Source organism: Lissotriton vulgaris, chromosome 2_1, assembly GCF_964263255.1.
Source record: "Lissotriton vulgaris chromosome 2_1, aLisVul1.2, whole genome shotgun sequence".
NCBI classification, from domain to species: Eukaryota; Metazoa; Chordata; class Amphibia; order Caudata; family Salamandridae; genus Lissotriton; species Lissotriton vulgaris.
In genome coordinates this window covers 1,637,199,228-1,637,224,759 of record NC_141687.1, presented here as the reverse complement: position 1 = coordinate 1,637,224,759, position 25,532 = coordinate 1,637,199,228, and the positions used below count along the sequence as shown (strand labels likewise).

At 43.4% G+C, this 25,532-nt stretch overlaps 1 protein-coding gene across 2 annotated transcripts in view; it reads left to right on the top strand.

The window, feature by feature from the left end:
* PTPRU (protein tyrosine phosphatase receptor type U) overlaps positions 1 to 25,532 on the top strand; it is an 816,311-nt gene that overhangs the window by 532,680 nt on the left and 258,099 nt on the right. For both annotated transcript variants that reach the window (XM_086957511.1, XM_086957512.1), the window contains exon 9: positions 16,891 to 17,000. In XM_086957511.1, coding sequence (XP_086813637.1) covers positions 16,891 to 17,000 — 110 coding nt within the window. The remainder of the gene's footprint in view (positions 1 to 16,890; positions 17,001 to 25,532) is intronic.

Below are 25,532 nucleotides of genomic sequence, written 5' to 3'. Positions count from 1 at the left end.
TTTATTTCTCTTGGTATATTGCTCTTTCCTGCAGCCCACATGGACAGAGCAAATTGCCTATTAAGATTGTCTAGTTGCAGGAAAGTGTACCTTCCTGGCAATAAACAAACGACACTGCAGCACATGCCACCCTAGCAAAATGGCGCTATGCAGCTTTTTTTAGTGCCAGTACTAGGGGAAATGCAGGGGGGCACCATAATTTTGTAAAAACCTGCGCATTCCTTCATTTTAAAACTGTTGGAGCACCAATTTTGGATTAACACAGCGCTCTGTTAGTTTATTGCAAATATGCCCCAAGGTCTTTTGTGAAGTGCAAGCTGGCAACGTTTAAAAACACAGGTTGGCAAAGTAGCGAGTTACGAATAGCCAATCCTTGCAATTTTACACAAATGAAAACCTGCAAAAGCAAGTTGCATTTTTTATTTTCTTCGAAAACACAGTATTTGTTGGCATGTTCCAACATTTGTACAAAGCTGCCTTCCCTTTAAATGTCATCACAACAATTTCAAGCATTGTACAGCTGCTGACTAATGGGATCAGCAGGGAATTAAAAAAAGAAAAAGTATCTCGACACCAACTGAACTTTCACAATGACTCTATGATTTATTCTCTTTTACCTTTTCAGGAAAATTTTCTGTTATGAAGAAAAAATATTCACCTCTCTGCCGGGAAATAAAGAATCATAATAACATGACTTTTAAATGTCATTCTCCACAAGCTGATTTTTTTTCTGAGTAGTTCTGTAAAAGATGTTTTGTTTCCCATTTGCCCTAAAAACCAATCCCAGTCTTGGTGTTCACACCTACCGAGGGCTGCGTTTGGCTTTAAGAGGAGCTCTTCCTCAACACAGAAACAACCCAGGTGCAAATTCCAGCGGTTTCTTCTAGATCCTGTTGTGTACGGTTTTGGATACTGACTCTCAAATGCCCAGTGGAAAAAGCTAGTGGTAATACACTGATTATTTACAACCTGCTCCTCGAACCGGGTGACTCACACAACTGGTTCCTTATACATAAAAAAAATGTCCTACCAACTGACCGTAGGCGTGGACTAAAATTTCCACCAGGCCCATCCTGTTAATAAGTCCCTAGTCCTGAGGACAAAAAAGTTTTATTGCAGATTATCCTGTATTGCTGTTGTGGGTGAGGTGTCAGCTTTTTCAGGCCAACGACCAGCTCCACAGGTGTTTACTCCTCCTTTTAGTTCCAGGTGCTATTTTGGGCCTTCACAACCCTTGGGCTTTTGTTGGAGTTAGGGAGACTATGTTTTTTTGTAAAAGTAAATACCCAGGCAGGCTAGAAGTACAAGAGCTGGCTGAATATGGAGACAATATTCAAATACACAAAAAATGTAATAAAAATGATTACTGCAATGGACTGAAATGATGTCAAAAAAGATATACTTTAATATAGATATAAAAGATAAATGTATACATAAAATTAATAAATTACACAATAGACATATTATATCATGAAGTTCATTTGATTGTTCTCAGAATATATAAAAGACTTCACAGAGTATAAAAAAGATTCTTTTTCTTCAATAATATTCTCTGATTGCAGAGAATATGGCTGTGTGTCGTGTGTCAACACGTTTCGACAAAGTCATTTGTCTTCATCAGGACAAAAATGGATGTTCAGCCAATTTTTCTAGACAGAAAAATACAATGATGACATTTAAATAAATTTAAGATCACAGTGCATTGCTCTCATAAACTGTAAAATTATTTTTAAATTAATCAAGTTTCTCAGCCAGACTAATGTAGTGATACAAAACACATTTAAGAAAAGTAGTTGGAGAAAAACATACATATTTCATCTTTCACAATTATTACAAACAGGACTCTATCCTTAACATTTAAATTGCAGACATATGCCATAACTTCATAGAAGTTGGTGTGTCATTCATAAAATCTAATATTCTGGGACGGTCACCCTAACTATTACTAAGAACTATTTAGACCCAGACCTATTTTATTATTCCCTATGTATTTTATCTAGCATTTCATTTGGGTTAGTCTGAGCATAAAGGAAGACCTATATTGAATTATGTTCAGTTTATGTTACTCAATCAAGTTACATAAAGACAGGTTCAGGATATAAATAGTAAGGGGTAGGCGGTTGGTGGGGGAGACGCATCTATTTATCCAAGGGGTTAAAAAGGATAACAAATCAATATTTCAAAGTTCCTGTAACGTTAGTAACTCACTGAGTTCATAAAGATTTAAACTGATATCTAATAGGAAATCAGACAAAAGCATGCTTTTTGCACTTTATTAGGCTATGCCATTTTTAATAACTCTCCTTACCTAAAATGATTAATAACCAGAAGGATACAAAGTAGTTGTAGGGAGTAAGGCACCTTTCCTTTTTAAAGTCCGGAATCGGTATGTGATAACTATACAAAAGGAAGCAACATATTGCTATTTAAGTTCCTATTGCAATTCACCTAGGGTACACATGATTCTTTCTCTTTCAATTTATTGATTATGTCAGGTACCAATCTCACCTGTTTAGTCAGTGTTCACTGCCTCCATCTTACTACCACCTATCGCTACTCTTCGTCATCTCTTTTAAAGCAAGGGAGGGAAATCTCAAGCGTTCAGGTCCATTTCCGTCGTCATATAGCGATTGGTACACAAAGGTGTTTATGGCTAAAATGAAATCATGATCGTAAGTTAGTGTGCTCTGGAGATGACATTCTACTGGTCTACAGATCTCGGTTAAATTATTAGTGTTTACGCTTGTCTCTTACATTTGTCATTTATCCAAACAGGCGTGATCATGAACAGCCACTGATGGTTGTTTAAGCGAGACGCGGCAATGGAAGCCGTTGCGTGTTTTAAAATCGCTCGTGTTCTTCGGGGGCTGTTGTTGTGCGCCTCTGATGTTTGTTTCGGTCAGAGTACGGCCCCTAAAAATAAAGAGGGATACCAAAAGGGGAACCAGAATTAGCGGGTCTCAGACGGACTTAAAAGATAACTGAGAACAGCTAAAAGTTAACGGGTTACAAACGGGTTTTAACAGAAAACGGAGGAGAGCTCAACAGAAAGCTCCATACTATCAAATGCGGATTGCGGAGTAACGTTTAAGCTAATACGGAGTTTTCGTGTAGTGAGCCGAGATCTTACCTTAGCTACAGTTCTGTGGCGCCTCGACCTCCCTCGACTCCTCGTTTCGGCAAGAATGATTAACTATAGTGCAACTGACGGCACTCTTTTATTTCCTGAATATGTACCGCCCATTTTTAAAGCGATACTTTGTCTATGAATGACATGACTATGGGCCCTAGGGTAGGATTGCTGTATACATAACAACGAGTGGGACATCAAGGTCACTGATTAGGGGTATGGACGGCAGAAGACACAGAGATAGCCTTCTACCCTAAAGCCACTCGTAAATGGCATTTTAGCATAAAGTTATTAGTTCATCCACCGAAATCCTGCTTATTATTGTTAAAGTTATGATGGTATTATATTATCGCGTTCTCCCACGGTAATTCATGATTCAGTCCATGATTGAAGGTCCCGAGGGTAAAAATCCAAAAGACCTCTCTTTTTTTACGAATTTTATCTCCACCTTGATTCTTTTGCAACTGTATCCTTTCTAAAATACGCCATTTCAGTTCTTCCGGTTTATGGTTGTATTCTAGAAAGTGGTTTACTAAAGGTGCGGTGGTTTTCCTAGTTTTGATGGCTGACCTATGCTCCGTTAATCTGGTTTTTATCGCACGGGACGTCTCGCCTACGTATCCGAGATTACAAGGGCAAACAAGTAAATACACAACGTTCTTTGTGTTGCAGTTCCAGAGTTCCTTAGCTTTAATTTTTGTTTTGTTGAACTCCATTGTTTCGCCTGTAATAATGGTATCGCAGGATTGACAGGAACCACAGCGAGAGGTACCTTTGATAGCATTTGTTCCGTCAATTGATTTTTGGATGAAAGGGGTACTTCTAATGTTGCCCTTGTGGCGAGAGTGAACTACTTGATCTTTTAGGTTCTTGTTTCGCTTGTGGGCAAACATGGGTTTCTGTAATTTTTGTTCGTTATCATCAACATTTAGTAGGTGCCAATTCGAGTTAATTACCTGCCTGATCATGGAATCCATAGTTGAGTGTTTAGTAATGCATACTAATTTCGGATCTGCCTTCTGTTTCTGTGAGTGTAACAGAGTATCCCGATCGTAGAATCGGGCTCTCTTGTATGCTCCTCTAACTAGCCTATGCGGATATCCTCTTTCAATGAACTTGCGCTTCATAATTTCAGCTTGGGTGTCAAAGTCCTGTATGCTGGTACAGTTCTGCCTTACTCTCAAGAACTGAGAGAAGGGGATGCTGTCTTTCTGACAACGCGGATGGTAGCTTTTGAAATGTAAAAGAGTGTTACGAGCAGTGGGCTTTGTATACAGGTCCACTTCAAGAACCCCCTCTTTATTTTTGATGTATATGTCGAGAAACTCAACTTTCGATTCACTGGTATGTGCAGTGAATTTAAGATTCTCATCCGTTAAATTCAGCCACAGAAGAAATTCATCCAGAGTCTGTTTCCCATCGGTCCACATAAAGAAAATATCATCAATATAGCGATACCAATGGGAAACAGACTCAAAAAATGGTGCGATCTCATTGTAGATGAACCTACTTTCAAACAAGATCATATAGATGTCCTAGTGGACTGTAATATATATGAAGAAAATATGAATAACATGCTTAATGATCCTTCATTTTATAAAAAGATCAGAACTAACCCCACCGAGAAAATAGTGAAAACGATAAATAGGCTAACTACAAAAGCGTTGAGTGAAGGTATAATAAATAAAAAAGAGTTTGACTTCCTGAATAAATCAGAGAAAAAGGTTTCCTGTATTTATGGTCTACCTAAGATTCACAAGGACCAAAGAAATCCACCATATCGACCAATTGTCTCTACGATTGGTACTCCTTTGCAAGCCCTGTCGAAATATTTGGATCAAATATTACGCCCTTATATCTCACTATCAAAATCATATGTAAAAGACACTGGAGACATGATCGTAAAAGTTGAGAATTTAGCTTTTAATGAAGGTAATGATATCCTCGTGACTTTAGACGTGGAATCATTATATAGTAATATACCTCAGGTAGAAGCAATAGATGCCACAATGTGGTTTATCGATCAGCACAAAATTCCTTGCTCCAAGTCATTCGTCAAAGATTGCTTGACTTTGGTGTTGAAAGAAAATTTCTTTGAATTTGGCGAAGAACTATTCCTGCAAATCAAGGGTGTAAGCATGGGGGCTTCAATGGCCCCATCAATAGCCAACATCTATATGATCTTGTTTGAAAGTAGGTTCATCTACAATGAGATCGCACCATTTTTTGAGTCTGTTTCCCATTGGTATCGCTATATTGATGATATTTTCTTTATGTGGACCGATGGGAAACAGACTCTGGATGAATTTCTTCTGTGGCTGAATTTAACGGATGAGAATCTTAAATTCACTGCACATACCAGTGAATCGAAAGTTGAGTTTCTCGACATAAACATCAAAAATAAAGAGGGGGTTCTTGAAGTGGACCTGTATACAAAGCCCACTGCTCGTAACACTCATTTACATTTCAAAAGCTACCATCCGCGTTGTCAGAAAGACAACATCCCCTTCTCTCAGTTCTTGAGAGTAAGGCGGAACTGTACCAGCATACAGGACTTTGACACCCAAGCTGAAATTATGAAGCGCAAGTTCATTGAAAGAGGATATCCGCATAGGCTAGTTAGAGGAGCATACAAGAGAGCCCGATTCTACGATCGGGATACTCTGTTACACTCACAGAAACAGAAGGCAGATCCGAAATTAGTATGCATTACTAAACACTCAACTATGGATTCCATGATCAGGCAGGTAATTAACTCGAATTGGCACCTACTAAATGTTGATGATAACGAACAAAAATTACAGAAACCCATGTTTGCCCACAAGCGAAACAAGAACCTAAAAGATCAAGTAGTTCACTCTCGCCACAAGGGCAACATTAGAAGTACCCCTTTCATCCAAAAATCAATTGACGGAACAAATGCTATCAAAGGTACCTCTCGCTGTGGTTCCTGTCAATCCTGCGATACCATTATTACAGGCGAAACAATGGAGTTCAACAAAACAAAAATTAAAGCTAAGGAACTCTGGAACTGCAACACAAAGAACGTTGTGTATTTACTTGTTTGCCCTTGTAATCTCGGATACGTAGGCGAGACGTCCCGTGCGATAAAAACCAGATTAACGGAGCATAGGTCAGCCATCAAAACTAGGAAAACCACCGCACCTTTAGTAAACCACTTTCTAGAATACAACCATAAACCGGAAGAACTGAAATGGCGTATTTTAGAAAGGATACAGTTGCAAAAGAATCAAGGTGGAGATAAAATTCGTAAAAAAAGAGAGGTCTTTTGGATCTTTACCCTCGGGACCTTCAATCATGGACTGAATCATGAATTACCGTGGGAGAACGCGATAATATAATACCATCATAACTTTAACAATAATAAGCAGGATTTCGGTCAATGAACTAATAACTTTATGCTAAAATGCCATTTACGAGTGGCTTTAGGGTAGAAGGCTATCTCTGTGTCTTCTGCCGTCCATACCCCTAATCAGTGACCTTGATGTCCCACTCGTTGTTATGTATACAGCAATCCTACCCTAGGGCCCATAGTCATGTCATTCATAGACAAAGTATCGCTTTAAAAATGGGCGGTACATATTCAGGAAATGTTAGAGGGGCGGAGCCTATTCAGGAAATAAAAGAGTGCCGTCAGTTGCACTATAGTTAATCATTCTTGCCGAAACGAGGAGTCGAGGGAGGTCGAGGCGCCACAGAACTGTAGCTAAGGTAAGATCTCGGCTCACTACACGAAAACTCCGTATTAGCTTAAACGTTACTCCACAATCCGCATTCGATAGTATGGAGCTTTCTGTTGAGCTCTCCTCCGTTTTCTGTTAAAACCCGTTTGTAACCCGTTAACTTTTAGCTGTTCTCAGTTATCTTTTAAGTCCGTCTGAGACCCGCTAATTCTGGGTCCCATTTTGGAATCCCTCTTTATTTTTAGGGGCCGTACTCTGACCGAAACAAACATCAGAGGCGCACAACAGCCCCCGAAGAACACGAGCGATTTTAAAACACGCAACGGCTTCCATTGCCGCGTCTCGCTTAAACAACCATCAGTGGCTGTTCATGATCACGCCTGTTTGGATAAATGACAAATGTAAGAGACAAGCGTAAACACTAATAATTTAACCGAGATCTGTAGACCAGTAGAATGTCATCTCCAGAGCACACTAACTTACGATCATGATTCCATTTTAGCCATAAACACCTTTGTGTACCAATCGCTATATGACGACGGAAATGGACCTGAACGCTTGAGATTTCCCTCCCTTGCTTTAAAAGAGATGACGAAGAGTAGCGATAGGTGGTAGTAAGATGGAGGCAGTTAACACTGACTAAACAGGTGAGATTGGTACCTGACATAATCAATAAATTGAAAGAGAAAGAATCATGTGTACCCTAGGTGAATTGCAATAGGAACTTAAATACCAATATGTTGCTTCCTTTTGTATAGTTATCACATACCGATTCCGGACTTTAAAAAGGAAAGGTGCCTTACTCCCTACAACTACTTTGTATCCTTCTGGTTATTAATCATTTTAGGTAAGAAGAGTTATTAAAAATGGCATAGCCTAATAAAGTGCAAAAAGCATGCTTTTGTCTGATTTCCTATTAGATATCAGTTTAAATCTTTATGAACTCAGTGAGTTACTAACGTTACAGGAACTTTGAAATATTGATTTGTTATCCTTTTTAACCCCTTGGATAAATAGATGCGTCTCCCCCACCAACCGCCTACCCCTTACTATTTATATCCTGAACCTGTCTTTATGTAACTTGATTGAGTAACATAAACTGAACATAATTCAATATAGGTCTTCCTTTATGCTCAGACTAACCCAAATGAAATGCTAGATAAAATACATAGGGAATAATAAAATAGGTCTGGGTCTAAATAGTTCTTAGTAATAGTTAGGGTGACCGTCCTAGAATATTAGATTTTATGAATGACACACCAACTTCTATGAAGTTATGGCATATGTCTGCAATTTAAATGTTAAGGATAGAGTCCTGTTTGTAATAATTGTGAAAGATGAAATATGTATGTTTTTCTCCAACTACTTTTCTTAAATGTGTTTTGTATCACTACATTAGTCTGGCTGAGAAACTTGATTAATTTAAAAATAATTTTACAGTTTATGAGAGCAATGCACTGTGATCTTAAATTTATTTAAATGTCATCATTGTATTTTTCTGTCTAGAAAAATTGGCTGAACATCCATTTTTGTCCTGATGAAGACAAATGACTTTGTCGAAACGCGTTGACACACGACACACAGCCATATTCTCTACAATCAGAGAATATTATTGAAGAAAAAGAATCTTTTTTATACTCTGTGAAGTCTTTTATATATTCCGAGAACAATCAAATGAACTTCATGATATAATATGTCTATTGTGTAATTTATTAATTTTATGTATACATTTATCTTTTATATCTATATTAAAGTATATCTTTTTTTATATCATTTCAGTCCATTGCAGTAATCATTTTTATTACATTTTTTGTGTATATGAATATTGTCTCCATATTCAGCCAGCTCTTGTACTTCTAGCCTGCCTGGGTATTTACTTTTACAAAAAATTGTTGTCCCTGACCCAGGAGTCTCATGCACATCAGGGGGTCCTTGATACCTACAAGTTAGGGAGACTATGGCCTGTTTAGACAAGCAGCAGCATGATATGCATCGTTGTTGGTTATGTTAGGTTTTATCATTATTATATCCTGGAACTTATAGTATGGCAATTAAGTGTTTTCTTGAAACCTGGGTACCAATTTCATATGGTTTTGTTTTACATCGATGTATTGGGTCTGGCTGTTGCTCTGCTTGGTTGGTAGAGCTTTGTTAAATGTCTACTTTACATATAGCCATTGTTAATTAATGTAAAAGTAGCATGAGTCTGATCCTGCTAAATGTTTTTGTAGTGATGGATGAACTTGTATATTTTCATTGAGCTCAGTCGCCCATTTGCTGTTTATAGCCTAGCCAATGCAGATTATATTGTACCCAGTTTTCTTAGCCAGGTAAATATATTTGATGCAATGTACGAGATTTTGTTATATCTTGTTTTGTAAGAGACTGAATTCATTATAAGGACATTCAGACTGAATGGGTCATAAGCACATTGAGGTATTTCAGCAGGACAGGAAATAAGGAGGGCTGGGGCAGGGTCAGTCACTTATGAGGATCTGCCTATTTTACTATGAACAATTCTCAGGTGTGAAACGTCTTGTTGGGTTTATGCTGGAGTATTGTCTAGTTCAGAAGGGCATAGCAGGACAGTTGAATCTATTTCCTCTTAGCACATGTGACTGTATAAGATCCCGTGCAGAAGGCCACCATTAGAGTATAGAAATTCACTAAAAGCCAAAGGTTAAAGTAACATTATAGTTAGATGAATATGTCCGTAATAATATTAACGTTTGAGGCAACAAAAAACCCATAGAAATTCACTAGTTATAGTTAGCGTAGCTAACTATAACTTGCGTCCCCTTCATGCACTGCTTATGAACTGACATATTACATCACTCATGACATGTTCCATGACATCACTCATGATAACACTGATGACATCAGTCAATGAGTATTCTAGTTTATTTTATACTTAACATAGTGGTAGGTAACTACCTAATTTTGTACAGCCTGTGTCAAGCTACAAAACACATTTGCTTCTAATGCACCATAGGTATGTAGAGGTATTGAATACATTATAAATCTTTGAATTGAAGAGTAACTCTGTGTGGAGATGACAGTTGATGACTTTTGAATATATGTTCCACTCAAGCTTTACGGTTCTGCAGAAAAAGTTTCTAACGGGGCATAGATTCTACGTAGTAGATACTAAGTATTGTAAGCAGCCTTGAGTAACTAAACAGAATCGTCTCCGCATGAAAATGTCTACATAACATAGAAGACTGTCCGCACTGGGCACTAAGTTATGTACATGTGCCACTTTTGCTTCAGAAGATGGGCTATATGTAAAGTTTTACCACATTCTGAAGGCTGCAGGTAGTATGATCTTTAGCACCTTTAGACCTTGGTTACTTTAAGTGAATAGTATCCTTTTTGACAGGTTTTGCATAGAGTGTACACTGCTCTTAGTAGATACATTTTAATACTGTGTTGTATTTCTCATGAACGTTTCACTATCTTTAAACTGTGTAGCAGAGTGAACTCTCTCTCCGGAGAGTTAACACTGTTTACAAAACCCACTTTTCTACTCATATCAACTTCATTTCTCAAAGTAGGTTCGGTGACCCAGGAGTTTTATACAGATAAAAGTTATCGGTAGTAGGGCATTAAATTTAGATCAGACATTGAGTATCTTGAGGAACTTGCTTTTCTCCGAACAGTTGTATACAGATTGAACACAATTTGCAGTAGGGGTTGCTCATGTATCTGTGGTTGACTGCTAAAGTGAACTAGACTATCCATGAAGTGTATGTTATATGGTCAATGTTGAACATAACACCTGCTTGCTACACCTAAGGGAGTTGTGTCTGTGATGGCATTAATGAACCCTCATATTATTCTGAGTAATTTTTGCTTACTTTCAGGCCTCTAATACCATACTATTTTAAAAAGCATTGTGTGCAAAAGAAGCTTGGATGATTTTATCAGTGGTGTCAATGATGTATTTGAGATGTGATAAATAATAGCATAGAACATGTAATGAATGATGTAATATGTGAGGTTATAAACAAAGAGTGGCTTGGCACAAGTTATTGTTAGCTCTGCTAACTATAACTGGTGAATTTCCGTGTTTTTTGTGTACATTAATGTTATCACTGACTTACTCACCTAAGTAAAATGTTACTTTACCCTTAGGTTCTTTCCAGAGGGGGAGGACAGACAGACAGACAGACACAGACAGACACAGACACACACACACACACAGAGACACACACACACACACACAGACACACACACACACACATCCATAAATGTGACATTAAGAGCATTAAATCTGTATATACATATGTACTTACCTTCATTCCTAGAGCGAGATATTTTTGGTCTTCATATTCTGACATACAAACAGCAGAAGGGTCTTAAGCAGATTGGATGAGTCCTGATGCCATTTTTTTGCTTTCAGTGCCCATGTATCTAAGTGTTTCCCTGCCTGCTTGTTCTCTCTGGGAGGGAGCTGCTAATAAATCTGGCACAAGAAATCCATGCATAGCAGACAGCGTGTCGTTAATCACCGTCATAGCTGCAGCAACCATGCTGTCAACGCGCTGTAATGAGAAAGGCAAAATGATTCTAAAGCTAGGGGGCTTTGGTACGAGGGAGCAGAACCATGGAAATTGTGGTCACCCAGTGGAGACCTCCTTTCAAGCAAGGTTGCCTGAAACAAAACTGTTAGAGAAAGCTTTAAAGGCCTGACATAGAACAGAGGCACGAAAAAAGTATCCAGGAGCAGACTGACCAATGCCTGGTCCTCAAGCTGCAGCAAAGCATCCAGCACTGCCTGCCTCCTAATTCAGGACCTTTTCATTGCAGGCAATCACCCCTGGAACTCACACGGTGCCACTACGTGTCACACAATATGGGATCCCTTCACACGATCATCCAATGGGGAGCCAATATCACACTGTGGCAGGGAAGATGAGCTGGAAATCAAGCTAATCTTTTGAGGTTTTGAACACCTGTAGTCCATTAAGGGTTGTGCAGCCACCCAAGGACACTGACACCATCCTCACGCAAGGTGTTTTTTTTTTTGGAGGGTGGGGGGCAACGGTGGCTCTTGGGTACTTCTCGTAATGAAGCCCACCCCCTTCTGGTGAGATTTTTTTTTTTTCGTTTTTTTAGTTGGCTATTCTTTCCCGTCCTTTCTCACATAGTCATGGGCTTGATCAGTAGTGTGTTGTGCTCTACCTTTCCTAAAGATTCAAATGCTAGCAAGGAAGCTTGTTTGGATATTGAGCAAAGGCAAAGAGTCCTCAGACAGGTACAGGGTCACTATATCACATGACAAATATATTGTAACCACTAAATTATCCCAACCTCCACATCGCATAGAAAGCCTTGTATAAGTGAACGTGAAGCTAAGAACTGTTTTTATCTGCTTACCCAGCGATATAATAGATGTATTTTCTTTTTTGTGTATCGACATTTGCACCCTGGATATAGTGACACAACCCTCAAGAGGGAGGGGGGCGCTATTACAGATCACTTTTCTAGTTTGAGAAATTGCATGTGAATGAAAAGGCTGCAGCGCTAAGTCCTGTATTTTTGTGGTTTTAGGGACAGAGGTCCCAAGCATAACGTACAAGTGCTGTGCGGCACAGCACTGTGCATTTATCTAGCCTGCTTTACATTTGTCTCCACGGTAAACTCAACAACCTGCTAACCCGCTGGAGGTGCTTCACAATTCAAAGGAGGTTCTCGATAGAAGAGCTGAGGTTCTGCTGAATGGTTTACCCACCCTTTGTTGAGGTTGATTTCCCACGTCTCAGACCTTGCTATGAGGTGGATAGTGACAAGTGATCGTAGTTTCATTGGTAGACATATTTTCCCTCTCACCTGATGTCAAAGCTGTTTACTTGCCATGTCCTCAAAAATCCTATCAGTCCTCCATACCCTGGCAAAAACAAAGCAGCTCTGGCAAAAATGCTCAAACCAACCTTCTTCCTTTGTCTTCTCACTTAAACTCTCTAGCCATCCATCCATTCTTTCTGGCCTTGTGCTTCACCCTCTCTGATTACTTTCTACCTCCCCACTCCCACTCTTTCTCTCTCTTGAGCCCTCATCATGCCTTCTGCAATTAACTTAAGTGAGCTGGGGAAAGTGGCAAAGGCATCAGAAGTGGCCCTGGGCTTTCAAAACCAGCCTCCAATGGCTCCAGCCCATTGGGGAAATTCTTGTTGGAATAAATCCTGTCCGGCCAGCCCTGATTCTTGAATGTTTGTTTCACGTGCTGTGGATCAAATGTCTATCTGGGAGTCACACAAGAGGGTGGTTCCTCTGAAGGATGCTGTTGCCCACAGTAGACCTGAACTCGCCCTACCACCAAGCGGTCTCTCCAACCACAAAATAAATGTAATTCCTCAATTAAAACATTTAGAAAGTTGCAATGCCATACCAATGGCACATTCTGCACTAAATACATGCTGTTCTTTGTTTAATGCCCAGCTCTCTCTGAAACTATCACTGTGGACAGCTGGGGCAAACACTGTCCCTTTCCTGTACAACCTGACCCTCTGTTCTCCACTCAAGCTCATCTCTTTCATGGTTGTGTCATGGCAACTGCCTGGCAACTAGAGCATTGTGACTCACACTGGCAGGAATCTTCATCACTAGGCCAGTTCTGACAAGCCCGATTCAAGAAAAGCTGGGGAAGGACAGAACACAAACATTACTAATTTCCTCCTGCTTGAAGGATACCTTTGAATTGGCTGGTTCGTCTTCATATTTTCTCCAAACCAAGATAAATTTCGGTCTCTGGGCCAAAAGTTTTGTTTTCATCTCGACTTCTAAAAATACTTCAGTACAAGTACACACTGAGAGATGTTTTACCAGACATAGCCCTACAGCTGTTGCCCTTTAGGAGCTAGGGGCAAGCACGTTTCAGTGGTCTGTTGTAAGCAGAAGATACTGAACTACACAGAGAGAAGAGGAGCCAGTCCCTAATCAGGAAGAAGACCATCACAAGGCCCATTTGTGAATTCATATGTGAAGTTCGTTATGAGGAAGAGGTCCCCAGGTGCCACAGGGACATTTTGAGGACTACCCAGAGGCAACAGAAGGTACAAGAGCTGCAGAAACCCTTTACAGGATTTGTAACTTTGGTTGGTCTTCATTATCCATGACCTGGTCTGTAATGCGAAAGAACTCTAGTCTGTCCCATCCATCTTCTGCAGGACCTGGGCCCAGACATACTAATGCTTTGTGATGCAAACTCAGCACAGGCTGTTAAGGTGAGATTTACTATCCAACGGAAATCGGGACTTCGGTTAGATAGCATCCCAAAGTAACACAAAGTTGCACTTTGTCCTGCGTTGCTTTACATTGCTTCAAGGGGGGGGGGGGGGTTCCATTGGTGGTTTTGGCTCCCACCCATGTGGTTTGACACGTTTTCTACAAACATTGGTAGACTGGGATTTGTACCACAATCGTACGCCTCCTTGAGGAAGGCATGACAAGGAAGAATGTTTTTATTCCTCCATGTTTTTCGAAATTTGCATGTGTGCAGCAATGTACAGCACATATACAGCCTGGTAAAAGACTTAAAGCATAGTTTTTGTACTGCAAGGTGCCCCTTGAGGTTTGGTGCCCTCAGTGGACATTTATGTGGCTATGCTCACTGTCAAGAAACCATTCTCCTTACAAAGACTTGAGGGTAATGGAGACTCTAATTGGCCTCCCTCTTTTCCCCAGCCCCTGCCTCCAGCACACCCCACCAATTACCAAAACCCTGCCTACCTAATGAAAGACTTCATGTGAATGGATCTTTGGCTCTGTGAATTATGTGACTTGGGTGGAACCCATGCTTCATTTTGCCTGGTGAAATTCTAAGTCTTGTTGACGTTCGAGACTCAGTGGTATGTTCTCCAAGCCCCGGAATTGCCCAGCGTAGCACTTTGAATCTCACAGCAACCTAAGTGGAAGTCCTGATATATTCACACTAGATAGATGGCATTGTGTTTTTTATGGCCCCTCTTCTCCCTTAACTAGGTAAATTAAGCAAACTCTTATAAACCCAGCTAAAGTTCCATTAGAAAACACAGTTTGCAAAACTATCTTTCCCAAATACGCATCGTCCATACTCCATCTTACATAAATATCTATCTACACAAATATTAAGTAACTTAGTCCAATCCTAATGTATGTGGCAAGTGAGCTTGACTATAAATCTAGGTATTAAATAGGAGCTGGTATTTTGTAGGAAAATATTTATATGGGGTGGGCAAAAACACACTTTTTTCTCCTGAAATTTCAAAATCTGTCATGCAAGTTTGCAAAATAACTTTACTTGCAAAATCTTCTGTGACTCTTTTTAAGTACTTAAAAATTACGCAAATTGCATAATGCATGAATTTCTCATAATACAGAATGATGGATTTCACAACCAGAATAAAAATTTCACTAAGGTGAAAAATGTATGTACAACAAGGATTATGGGCCATGTGTACATATGTTTTGCGATTCACAAACCATTGAAAACGTTGTTTGTGAACTGCAAAACATCATATTATGATATGCAAAGCCATTCAATAAAAAAAATAGTTTTGTTAATTGTAAAATGCGAATGAAAAATTGTGGATACCAAATTTACAGCTCCACAATGTACTAAGTATTCTCAAATAGCGAATTGTCAAAAATTACACTGCCAAAATACCATGAAATTAAAGCAGATGGAAATGATGTGCAAAATTGTAAAATTCATGTAAATGGAATTAACCATCACACTCAAATAACAGTCTAATATGTTAAAAGATGATGATGATTTTGTGTGGACATCGTAGATAAACAAGAGGGTCCTAAATAAATTAACATTTTGCTTTTAATCACAGCAGGGTTTGTGAATGTTAATTAGAAGATGCAACGTATAAAGGTTGCCTGTCATGTAACTGAAGTCTGTGCTTCCTAATCACGACTCGATGACTATAATGCGTCTACACATTTCTGTTGTATGGTACACCAAGGCAAATGCTTTTTACTTAAATCGTGCCGCTCTATTCTAAGGGTGCAATATATTGAAAACCAACCACATTAATATTATTAAATAATTTCATAAACGAAGGGAACTGACTTTCCCATACCATTTGATCTTAAGTAGTAATGTACCTTCCCTGCAGTGTGGGCTGTCATTTTGCACAGAAAAGATTCCCTATACTGGTCAAAAGTGCAATGGTGAGAATGCAGTCAGGGTATATCGGATGATTTCAATGAAACGTACCCTGAATGGGGATATATGATGACATTTGAATACAATATACAAGCAGTGTTTATTACTACTTTATAACAGACATTATTCAGCATCAAAGGTACATGTAATTCTACTGAAACATCCTTACAACCCCACTTAACTGGAGGTCCTAACACATTAATGACAGTACCTACCATTGATACTGCCAAGTAACCACTGACTGCTCCAAATGCCAAAAGCAGGCTAATAGTGCCATTACCATGAATAAGAATGCTTCAGCCGTTGGTAGTGCAAATGAAAATTCCTCTGTGCATGGGCGTCCGCAGAAATGTTTCCAGGAGGGGCAACTTTTTAACTTCATCACCATCCCCCTGCACCCTTCTCCCCTCTGCCTTGCATCCTTCTCGCCCTCCCCTTTTCACCCTTCTCCCCCTCGCACCCTTCTCCCCTCCTCCTTGTACCGTACTCCATCTCCGCCTTGCACCCTATTCTACCTTGCATCATTCTCCCCTCTGTCATACACCTTTCTCCCCTCTGCCTTGCACCCTTCTTGGCCACCCCCTTGTACCCGTCCCACCCAATGGAGGGGGCTGCCACCTGGAACAATGGCACCATTTCAAAAGCATGATGGACTAGGGCCGACCCTGACTGGGCCCACACACCGGACACCCTGGCGAACCAGGGGGGGCAAGTGCCCCCCCTGCGGACGCCCAGGCCTCTGTGGTAGGTGTAGGTCGATATGGCGTTGATGGTTGGTGTCATGAATGAAAGTGCTGTGTCAGGCTGTACAATAAATGATAGTGCCGCTATATAGTGCTAGAGAGTTGAGCCTGGATTTTTCATTGGGTGGTCACCTTGTCTTATTTGCTTTTTACCAGTTCCAGGTGGCATTGCCGCAGAGTCACTTACCTTTACGCCGCTGGAGGACATGATATTCTTGAAGTGGGAAGAGCCGGTGGAGCCCAATGGACTCATCATACAATATGAGGTAAAAGACGAGGATTAGGCAGAAGATGATGATCACTACATTATCAAGGACAGGGTCTCTTGTGGTTACTTTGTCAGTTGTGTAAGCAATAGACCTGATTTACAATACCCTCTTGACCAACGTATGTAATCTTGGGTAAGACATTTTAGCGTTGTGTATATTACGGTATCTGACCAAATTGTCTATGTAGACATTGGTTATCCCTTAAGTAAGGGAAGTAGCAAACATTCTGGCCCAAAATCTAGGGCACAATCTACCTCTCCTATTACTGCGAAGTATGGAAGGAGAATGTGCTTAGGTTCAATGGAACTTATTGTAGGGAGCCCTCCTCCCACCTTTCCTTTTGGGCCCCACCTTGGAAACCCCACAGTGAAGGTCAGAATTTTTATGGATACGGTCAACAACACCTGGATAAACTGGGCGATCCTGGGATCCAATAGATGGATGGTTGCTGCTTAACACATACATTACAAAATGGCTACCACACTTTCAGAGGCTGTTGCATTTATGCATTTTAGCTCCCATTTTGTGGTAAACACATGACCATAGGAAATCAAGCACACCATTGCCTGCTTGTAAGCTTCAAGTAAATGACAAAAAGGATACTTCTGCTGTTCTCTAGCTCACTCCTCGCTGGTGCTTGTTGCTTTATTTTAGTGTGGAGAAGAGGCAGCGCTGTGTTTGTATTAACCCAGTACTAAGGGATCAGGTACCAGCCTCAGTCTTTGGTTCATTGATTATTGAACCATACTGCTGTGGGGACGCTGCTCAACATCTTCCCTGGCAGCAGCTACCTTGATACCTTTGTCTTCTTTCTTAGGGAGACAACAGCTGCAGACAAATGATGTGACATCCCACTGAATAACTTTACAAGTTTAGCTTGTAGATAGGATAAATAAGGGCTGCAGCTTTCTATTTAAACTTTCTGCTCAGCTTCCTGTTCTTACTAGTCTTCCTCATTTCTTTGCTGCCTTATTTCCCTCTTCCACAGCTCAGCCCCATTTTATTTGTTTAGGCCTGACGTGGTACAAGCTCGGTTTTGTATATGGAGGAGACGGATGTGCCATGTCAAGGAGGGGTCTCTAAGTATATTGCCCTTACTCTTCCTAACTGTCTCCTTCCCCAGAAACACATAATGCGCGCAGTGATCTCTTTTCACTGTGCCCTTTCCTCGTGGTGCTCTAAAAGTGTCTCTGCTGAGCACCTTTGAAGAACCTCTCCTCACAGGTTAATTACCATAGAACACCTCAGCCCACAGTTTCACCTATATCCCATGCACTATGGATTCTCTTCCAGTTACTGCAGCCACTCCTGCCCGGAAAGTCTCACTCCACCAAAACCTCATCGTAATTCCAACTCCATAGCAATATGTGCTTTCAGGTACCCTTGCCTGGCTATGGCACAATTGTACTCTACACATCTACATATTCCTTTCTACCTATAAATCACCCCTCCCCTGGAGCAACCCCCTTCGCTCTCCACAATTTCAATCAATCAATCAGTGACACTTGTAAAGCGCGCTACATACCCGTAGGGTCTCAAGGCGCTGGGGAGGGGGGGTGCCGCTACTGCTCGAACAGCCAGGTCTTCAGCTTCTTCCTGAAGGAGAGGTGGTCTTGGGTCAGGCGCAGGTCGGACGGGAGGGAGTTCCAGGTCTTGGCGGCCAGGTAGGAGAAGGACCTTCCTCCTGTAGTCGCTCTTCGGATGCGGGGGACGGCGGCGAGGGCGTGGGTGGCTGAACGGAGGTGGCGTTTGGGAGCGTAGAAGTTGACTCGGCTGTTGAGGTAGCTCGGGCCTTGGTCGTGTAGGGCTTTGTGTGCGTGGGTGAGGAGGCGGAAGGTGATTCTCTTGTTGATGGGGAGCCAGTGAAGGTCTCTCAGATGTCCAGAGATGTGGCTGGATCGTGGGATGTCGAGGATGAGTCTGGCTGAGGCGTTTTGGATCCGCTGGAGTCTCTTCTGGAGCTTGGCGGTGGTCCCGGCGTAGAGGGCGTTGCCGTAGTCCAGTCGGCTGGTGACGAGGGCCTGGGTGACGGTCTTCCTGGTCTCTGTGGGGATCCACCAGAAGATCTTCCGTAGCATGCGTAGGATGTTGAAGCACGCCGAGGAGATGCTGTTGACTTGCCTGGTCATGGAGAGGGAGGAGTCCAGGATGAAGCCCAGGTTTCGTGCATGGTCTGTCGGTTTGGGTGCGGTGCCCAGGGCGGGAGGCCACCAGGAGTCGTCCCAGGCGGAGGGTGAAGAGCCCAGGATGAGGACCTCCGTCTTGTCCGAGTTCAGTTTCAGGCGGCTGGTCGTCATCCACTCGGCTACCTCTTTCATCCCTTCGTGCAGGTTGGCTCTGGCGGCGGCGGGGTTGTTGGTCAGGGAGAGGATCAGCTGGGTGTCGTCGGCGTAGGAGATGATGCTGAGGTGGTGTTTGCGTACGATGGTCGCGAGGGGGCTCATGTAGACGTTGAAGAGGGTGGGGCTCAGTGATGATCCTTGGGGGACGCCGCAGATGACATCGGAGGCCTCTGACTTGTACGGTGGTAGGCGAACTCGCTGTGTTCTTCCGTCGAGGAAGGAGATGATCCATTCCAGCGCCTTGTCCTGGATTCCGATGTTGCTGAGGCGCTGTATTAGGGTGCGGTGGCAGACCGTGTCGAATGCCGCGGAGAGGTCTAGGAGGATGAGGGCCGCTGTTTCTCCATTGTCCATCAGGGCTCGGATGTCATCGGTGGCGGCGATGAGGGCGGTCTCGGTGCTGTGTTTGGCTCGGAAGCCGGACTGTGAGGGGTCGAGGGATCCGTTCGTCTCGAGGAAGGCGGCCATCTGCTTGTTGACGGTCTTCTCGATGACTTTGGCTGGAAACGGGAGAAGCGAGATGGGGCGGTAGTTCTTGAGGTCGGTGGGGTCTGCTGTTGGTTTCTTGAGTAGAGCGCTGAGTTCGGCGTGTTTCCAGCTTTCGGGGAAGATGGCGGTGTCGAAGGATGTGTTGATGATGTCTCGCAGGTGGGGTGCGATGACAGCGTCGGCCTTGTTGAAGACGTGGTGAGGGCAGGGGTCGGTTGGTGATCCGGAGTGGATGGAGTTCATCGTGCGGATGGTGTCTTCTGTGCTGATCGGGGTCCAGGCGTGGAGGGTGGTGGTGGGGGGGGGCGGCTGGTCGGTCGTGGTGTGCTATTCCTTTGTCCATGACTGGATTAACCTTTTTTCCTCACAGAGTCAATCCAGCGTACTCCCTGGTGTGACTCTAGCCAACAGTCTAGTCTTGTATTCCCCTAGAACTAGCCCAAGTTGTACCTTACCCGATGAAGGATGGCCTTTGACACCCTTTTGGCAGCTCAACCACTTGGAAAGCCAGAGATTATCAGTCTTACATCCCTGTTTTCCAAGAACAGGTTCTTTCCTCTCACCCCACAGGGGTCACTGTCGTCTACTCCATTATCCCAACTCCAGCAGCTTGGGTCTTGCCCCTCTCTATAGGCACAAACAGTTGGATAGAGGACGTCCATTAATATCCCTCCACTATCCTTCTCAATCCAAATAACTGACTAATATATCCACCACTCAAATTACTTTCATATTTCACTATACTAGTTCACCACTAATCTTTTATGGGTTCCAGAGTAGCGTGCTACTCGCCGGAAAAGCACATTAATCATCAGGGGTAGCAAGCGTTATATGATGCAGACCCTTTTCCCTCTTCTATCGCTCCGCTGTCCTTCTCAATCCAAATAACTGACTAATATATCCACCACTCAAATCACTTTCATATTTCACTATACTAATTCACCACTAATCTTTTTTGGGTTCCGGAGTAGCGTGCTACTCGCAGAAAAAAAGCACTTTGACGCCTCATCAGGGGTAGTAAGCGCTATATGAAAGCAATTACAATCCAATTCAATACTCTTAAAACCCAGCTGGGAGGAGCTAAGGAGTTCTTCACTGTCAACATGCCCCCACCCCACACACATTTGTCAAAAGACCTGCTGTAGCAGTGCCTCTATTCCAGCTCATCTAAAGGTGTTATTGAGTCTGTTCGAGGCACCTCACCCCCTACCCCGTCATTGTATTCCACACTATCCGAAATAAGCCCTTCTCACGTTCTAATGGACTGACCTGTCACATACACCACCCCCAGGTGCAGAAACCCACCCCACATGCTTCACCTGTCAGCATGCCCTTTCATAAACCATCATAAGTTCCATGTCACTCCACTGCGCCTCCGTCCTCTCCTCCCACAGTAAGATACATCCCGCTGGGAATACCGGATGTAAATGACATGCAAGCGCGGGCTGTGATTGCTTCCTTCTACAGGTGAGACACGTGAACCCCGGGACGCCACTTAGAGGCCCTTCGCAGCCGTGGCAGCACCCTGGATATGCCACTTTACTAGGCCTGCCGCAGGCATTTCCACTCTTTTCGTTGTCTCTGTTGTTCCAACACGTTTCCAATTAAAATCTGAGGCAGATCGGATGCCAGCCCCCATCTCCCCGTTCACCCATTTGATTTATGGCGGCTGTCGCCTCTGATCACCTCCGCCCCCTCGTGCTTTTCTCTTCATTATGAGCCATGGGTAGTGGCAGCTTTGGAACAGAGTGCGTCGCGCGCCCCGGATTTGCATCCGATTACGGTGGCTTGTTAGGTTCAGGAAGTGTGAACCGCTACATTAATCTCGCACTACAGGCTCGCCAAGCCGACATTTTATAGGTCAGCGGCTCATAATTATTCCAAAAAATCGCAAGTCTCCTGATTGAGTAAGCCGACGTGGCTCATGATATCCCCCTCAAGTGGTATGCAGCAGCAGCACAGCTCTGTACAGCTCTGCTTCTGTGCCGCACAATGAGAGAAGGCGGAGCATAGGACATGCAGGCCCCACTTGTTAACTAATAGGGTTACTAGGAATTGCACTGATGAGTATAAGATCCTGCAGGGTGACAAGGGGAGCGTACAGTGTTGCATTAGAAAGGCCGCTAAACAGTTCACAAGGCCAGGCAAATCTTTTCAGTTAAAGCAGAGTATGTGACTAATGAATTGTGTCTCACTGTGTCCTTTCTCTCTTTCAATTTTGTCTACCTTAAGGCTTTCGGAATTCTAGCAGGTTTTAAGATTTCGTTCAGAGTTTAAAGCCTTTACTGTTGACGTCGCAGCCCTCCATATTTAATTGTGATGATTGTCCTGGCTGGTGTCGGGATTGCAAGCGGCGCAAACACAGTCGCGCGCCACTAACCTGAGGAATCTGGCCAGCAGGAACGATGAGACGAAAGTCCCCTCGACTTGTCTAAACACCACCCCCAGAGGTGACGTTGGAATCACCTTCTGAGGGAGTATTGCGAGAAGCCGGGAGGTAAGAAGGTTTTGGTGGAAGCGCTTTGGCTGTTGCCTTCGGGGTCGGGGTAATCCGTAATACTCGGTTGAGGGACGGGCTGCAGCGTGGAGAGACAAAGAACAGGTATAAGCGTCTGGTCTCTTCAATGCCTCTTCCCTCCCCTGGTCCCCAAGGATGACACTTACCAGAGACACAACTCTCTCGTCTTTGAATGTTAACAAGCAGTTCCTCAATCTGAGTTAACCGGATAGTTGACAAGAAAGTTATCGTCACTTTCTTAACGGCTAGGAATCCGAAGGGACTAGGCTTCTCTCGGAAAATATAGAGATAGTATCTCTCAAGGCTTGTTCTCAATACTTCTTGAGAACAACAAAGACGTTGTAAGGTACGATTATCCTGAATCATAAAAGAAGAATTACTCTTGTGACCCTGAACGTAATATCTTCTGGGGGAAAATAAGCGAACTCAAAATGCTTAGGACGCGGGAACTTAGGAAGAAAGAAAACATACAGGGAAAGAAGAACGATCCCGTTCTTCTTTAGTGATACTTGCGATATGTCGGAAGTTTACTCCACTCCTCTGACCTCGCAGGCTCTTCTTCGGCGTAGGCTTGTCTTGGCTCTGAACACGCAGGCTCTTCTTCGGCGTAGGCTTGTCTTGGCTCTGAACACGCAGGCTCTTCTTCGGCGTAGGCTTGTCTTGGCTCTGAACACGCAGGCTCTTCGTCTGCGCTGGGTTTCTTCTCGGTATATATCCGGCGGGGAAAACACCATCCGCCAATACCTTAACCACCATAACAATTGTCAAGCGCCGTTCTGTTGCCGAGGAGGAGCTTATATAGGCTCAGCCTTCTTTCCTGATCTCCAGAGCCGCTTGGCCTTCTGGGACATGTAGTCCGTTTGGAGAGATCGCAGTATTTTGCCTTTCTTTTCTTTCCTCGCCGTGATGGCGAGGGAGATCGCGACAGAACCCCCTCTCGAGGACTGCCGTCCCGGCGGTCGGCCCGGCTTCCCAGGGAATCGTTCGTGAAATTCAGCCACCAGATCCGGGCAATGCAGATGGTCCACCGGTTCCCAAGTTCGGTCTTCGGGTCCATACCCCTTCCAGTCGACCAGATACTGGATCCGGCCACGCACCATACGAGAATCCAGTATCCGTAACACTTCATACTCCTCCTGGCCTTCCACCTCCAGAGCAGGGGGGCGCTCAGGTACCCGCATATTCAAGGGACAAGGCTGGAGGAGCGATACATGGAACACCGGATGGATCGCCCAGGATAGAGGTAGAGACAGTTTCATGGCCACTGGATTCACAACTTCACAGATGCTATATGGTCCGACAAACTTAGGCTTAAATTTATTAACCCCTTTCAGATGAAGGTTACGTGTGGAAAGCCACACTTTGTCCCCCACCTTGTAAGCCGGCTCCTCGGATCTTCTCCTGTCCGCAAACACTTTTGAAGCAGCTTGCGCCGTCTCTAAACAGTTACGAGCATCTATGAGGATGGCCCTCAGATGAGCATGATGCTCATGTATGGAAGGAACCAAAGATTCCGCAGGCCAATCGAACGGAAGCATGTTTGGATGAAAACCGTAAAGGCAGAAGAAGGGAGAACATCCCAAGGTGGTATGGACAGCATTGTTATATGCGAACTCCGCCAACCACAAAAGTGTGGTCCAATCCGTGGCATTCTGCATTGTAAAGCAGCGGAGGTATTGCTCTAGCGTCTGATTGAGGCGTTCAGTTTTGCCATCCGTCTGGGGATGGTAGCTAGAGGATAGTCTGGCATCGATTTGCAAAATGGCACAGAGGGCTTTCCAAAAATGTGACGTGAATTGTGTGCCACGATCAGTGATCAGCACACTGGGCAATCCATGTGCCCTCACTACGTGCTGGAGGAACACTTTAGCCAACTCGACAGATGTAGGTAAGCCTGGCAAGGAAATGAAGTGACCCATTTTAGTGAGATGGTCTACCACCACCAGGATAACAGTTTGATTACCGCAAGGAGGCATCTCTACTATAAAGTCCATGGATACGGTATGCCAAGGTTTAGGTGGAATCGGCAAAGGACGGAGGAAGCCCGATGGTTTAGTATGGACGGATTTGCCTTGAGCACAAATCGCACATGTTTTAACGTATTCTTTCACATCCCCTCGAACATTCTTCCACCAAAAGGACCGCTCCACATTAGCTGAGGTTTTGTAGATACCCATGTGTCCACTTAGTACCGAATCATGCGCCCACTTTAACACTTGTTGTTGCAACGCTGTCTGGGGTATGTACAACGCATGGAAATGGTATGCCAGATCGTTTTCCATGTGTCGATGCTCTGGCTCTTTTTGTATCCATGTGGCGATATCGTAATCAGCGAGGGCTACTTTCACGTCGTCCAAGAAGTCCTCAGACGTGACCAGGGCCAGCAAGTGACTGGAGCTTTCTGCTTCTTGCAGGATATATGGAGATTCCTCAGGTTTCCCGGGTTCTTCCTCGCCCAGGCGGGATAATGCATCCGCTTTGCCATTGCGTGACCCCGGCCTGTATTTGATTACGAAATCATAATCGGAGAAAAACAATGTCCATCGTAGCTGCCTCGGAGTCAAGGCTTTAGCCGTTTTGAGGAACAACAAGTTTCGATGATCCGTGATGATCTCCACAGTGTGTAGAGCACCTAGGAGGTAATGTCTCCACTCCTCGCACGCCCTTTTGATGGCAAGGAGTTCCTTATCTGTGATAGAGTAGTTTATCTCACAGGGTGTAAGTTTTCTCGAGTAGTACGCCACTGGATGCAACTGCCCCGTGTCCGGATGTCTTTGCGACAAGATTCCTCCGAGGGCGTATTGGGAGGCGTCAGTTTCGGGGATATACGGCCGATGCGGATCCGGATGCCTGAGAATCGGTGCCTGGGTGAACCTGTCTTTTAGGTGTTGAAAAGACTGTTCTGCTTCTGTTCCCCATACAAACGGCACGTTTTTTCGGAGGAGGGATGTGATGGGGTGGATGGTTTTCGAGAAGTCCTGAATAAAGCGCCGATAATAGTTGGCAAAGCCAAGAAAACTCTGCACTGCCTTCACATTATGTGGAGTTTTCCAGTTTAGGATTACCTCAACTTTGCTCAGATCCATTCGGAAACCTTGGGCGTCGATAATGTACCCTAAGAAGGCTACTTCTTGTACATGGAAAAGACATTTCTCCAACTTAGCATACAACGAATTCTGT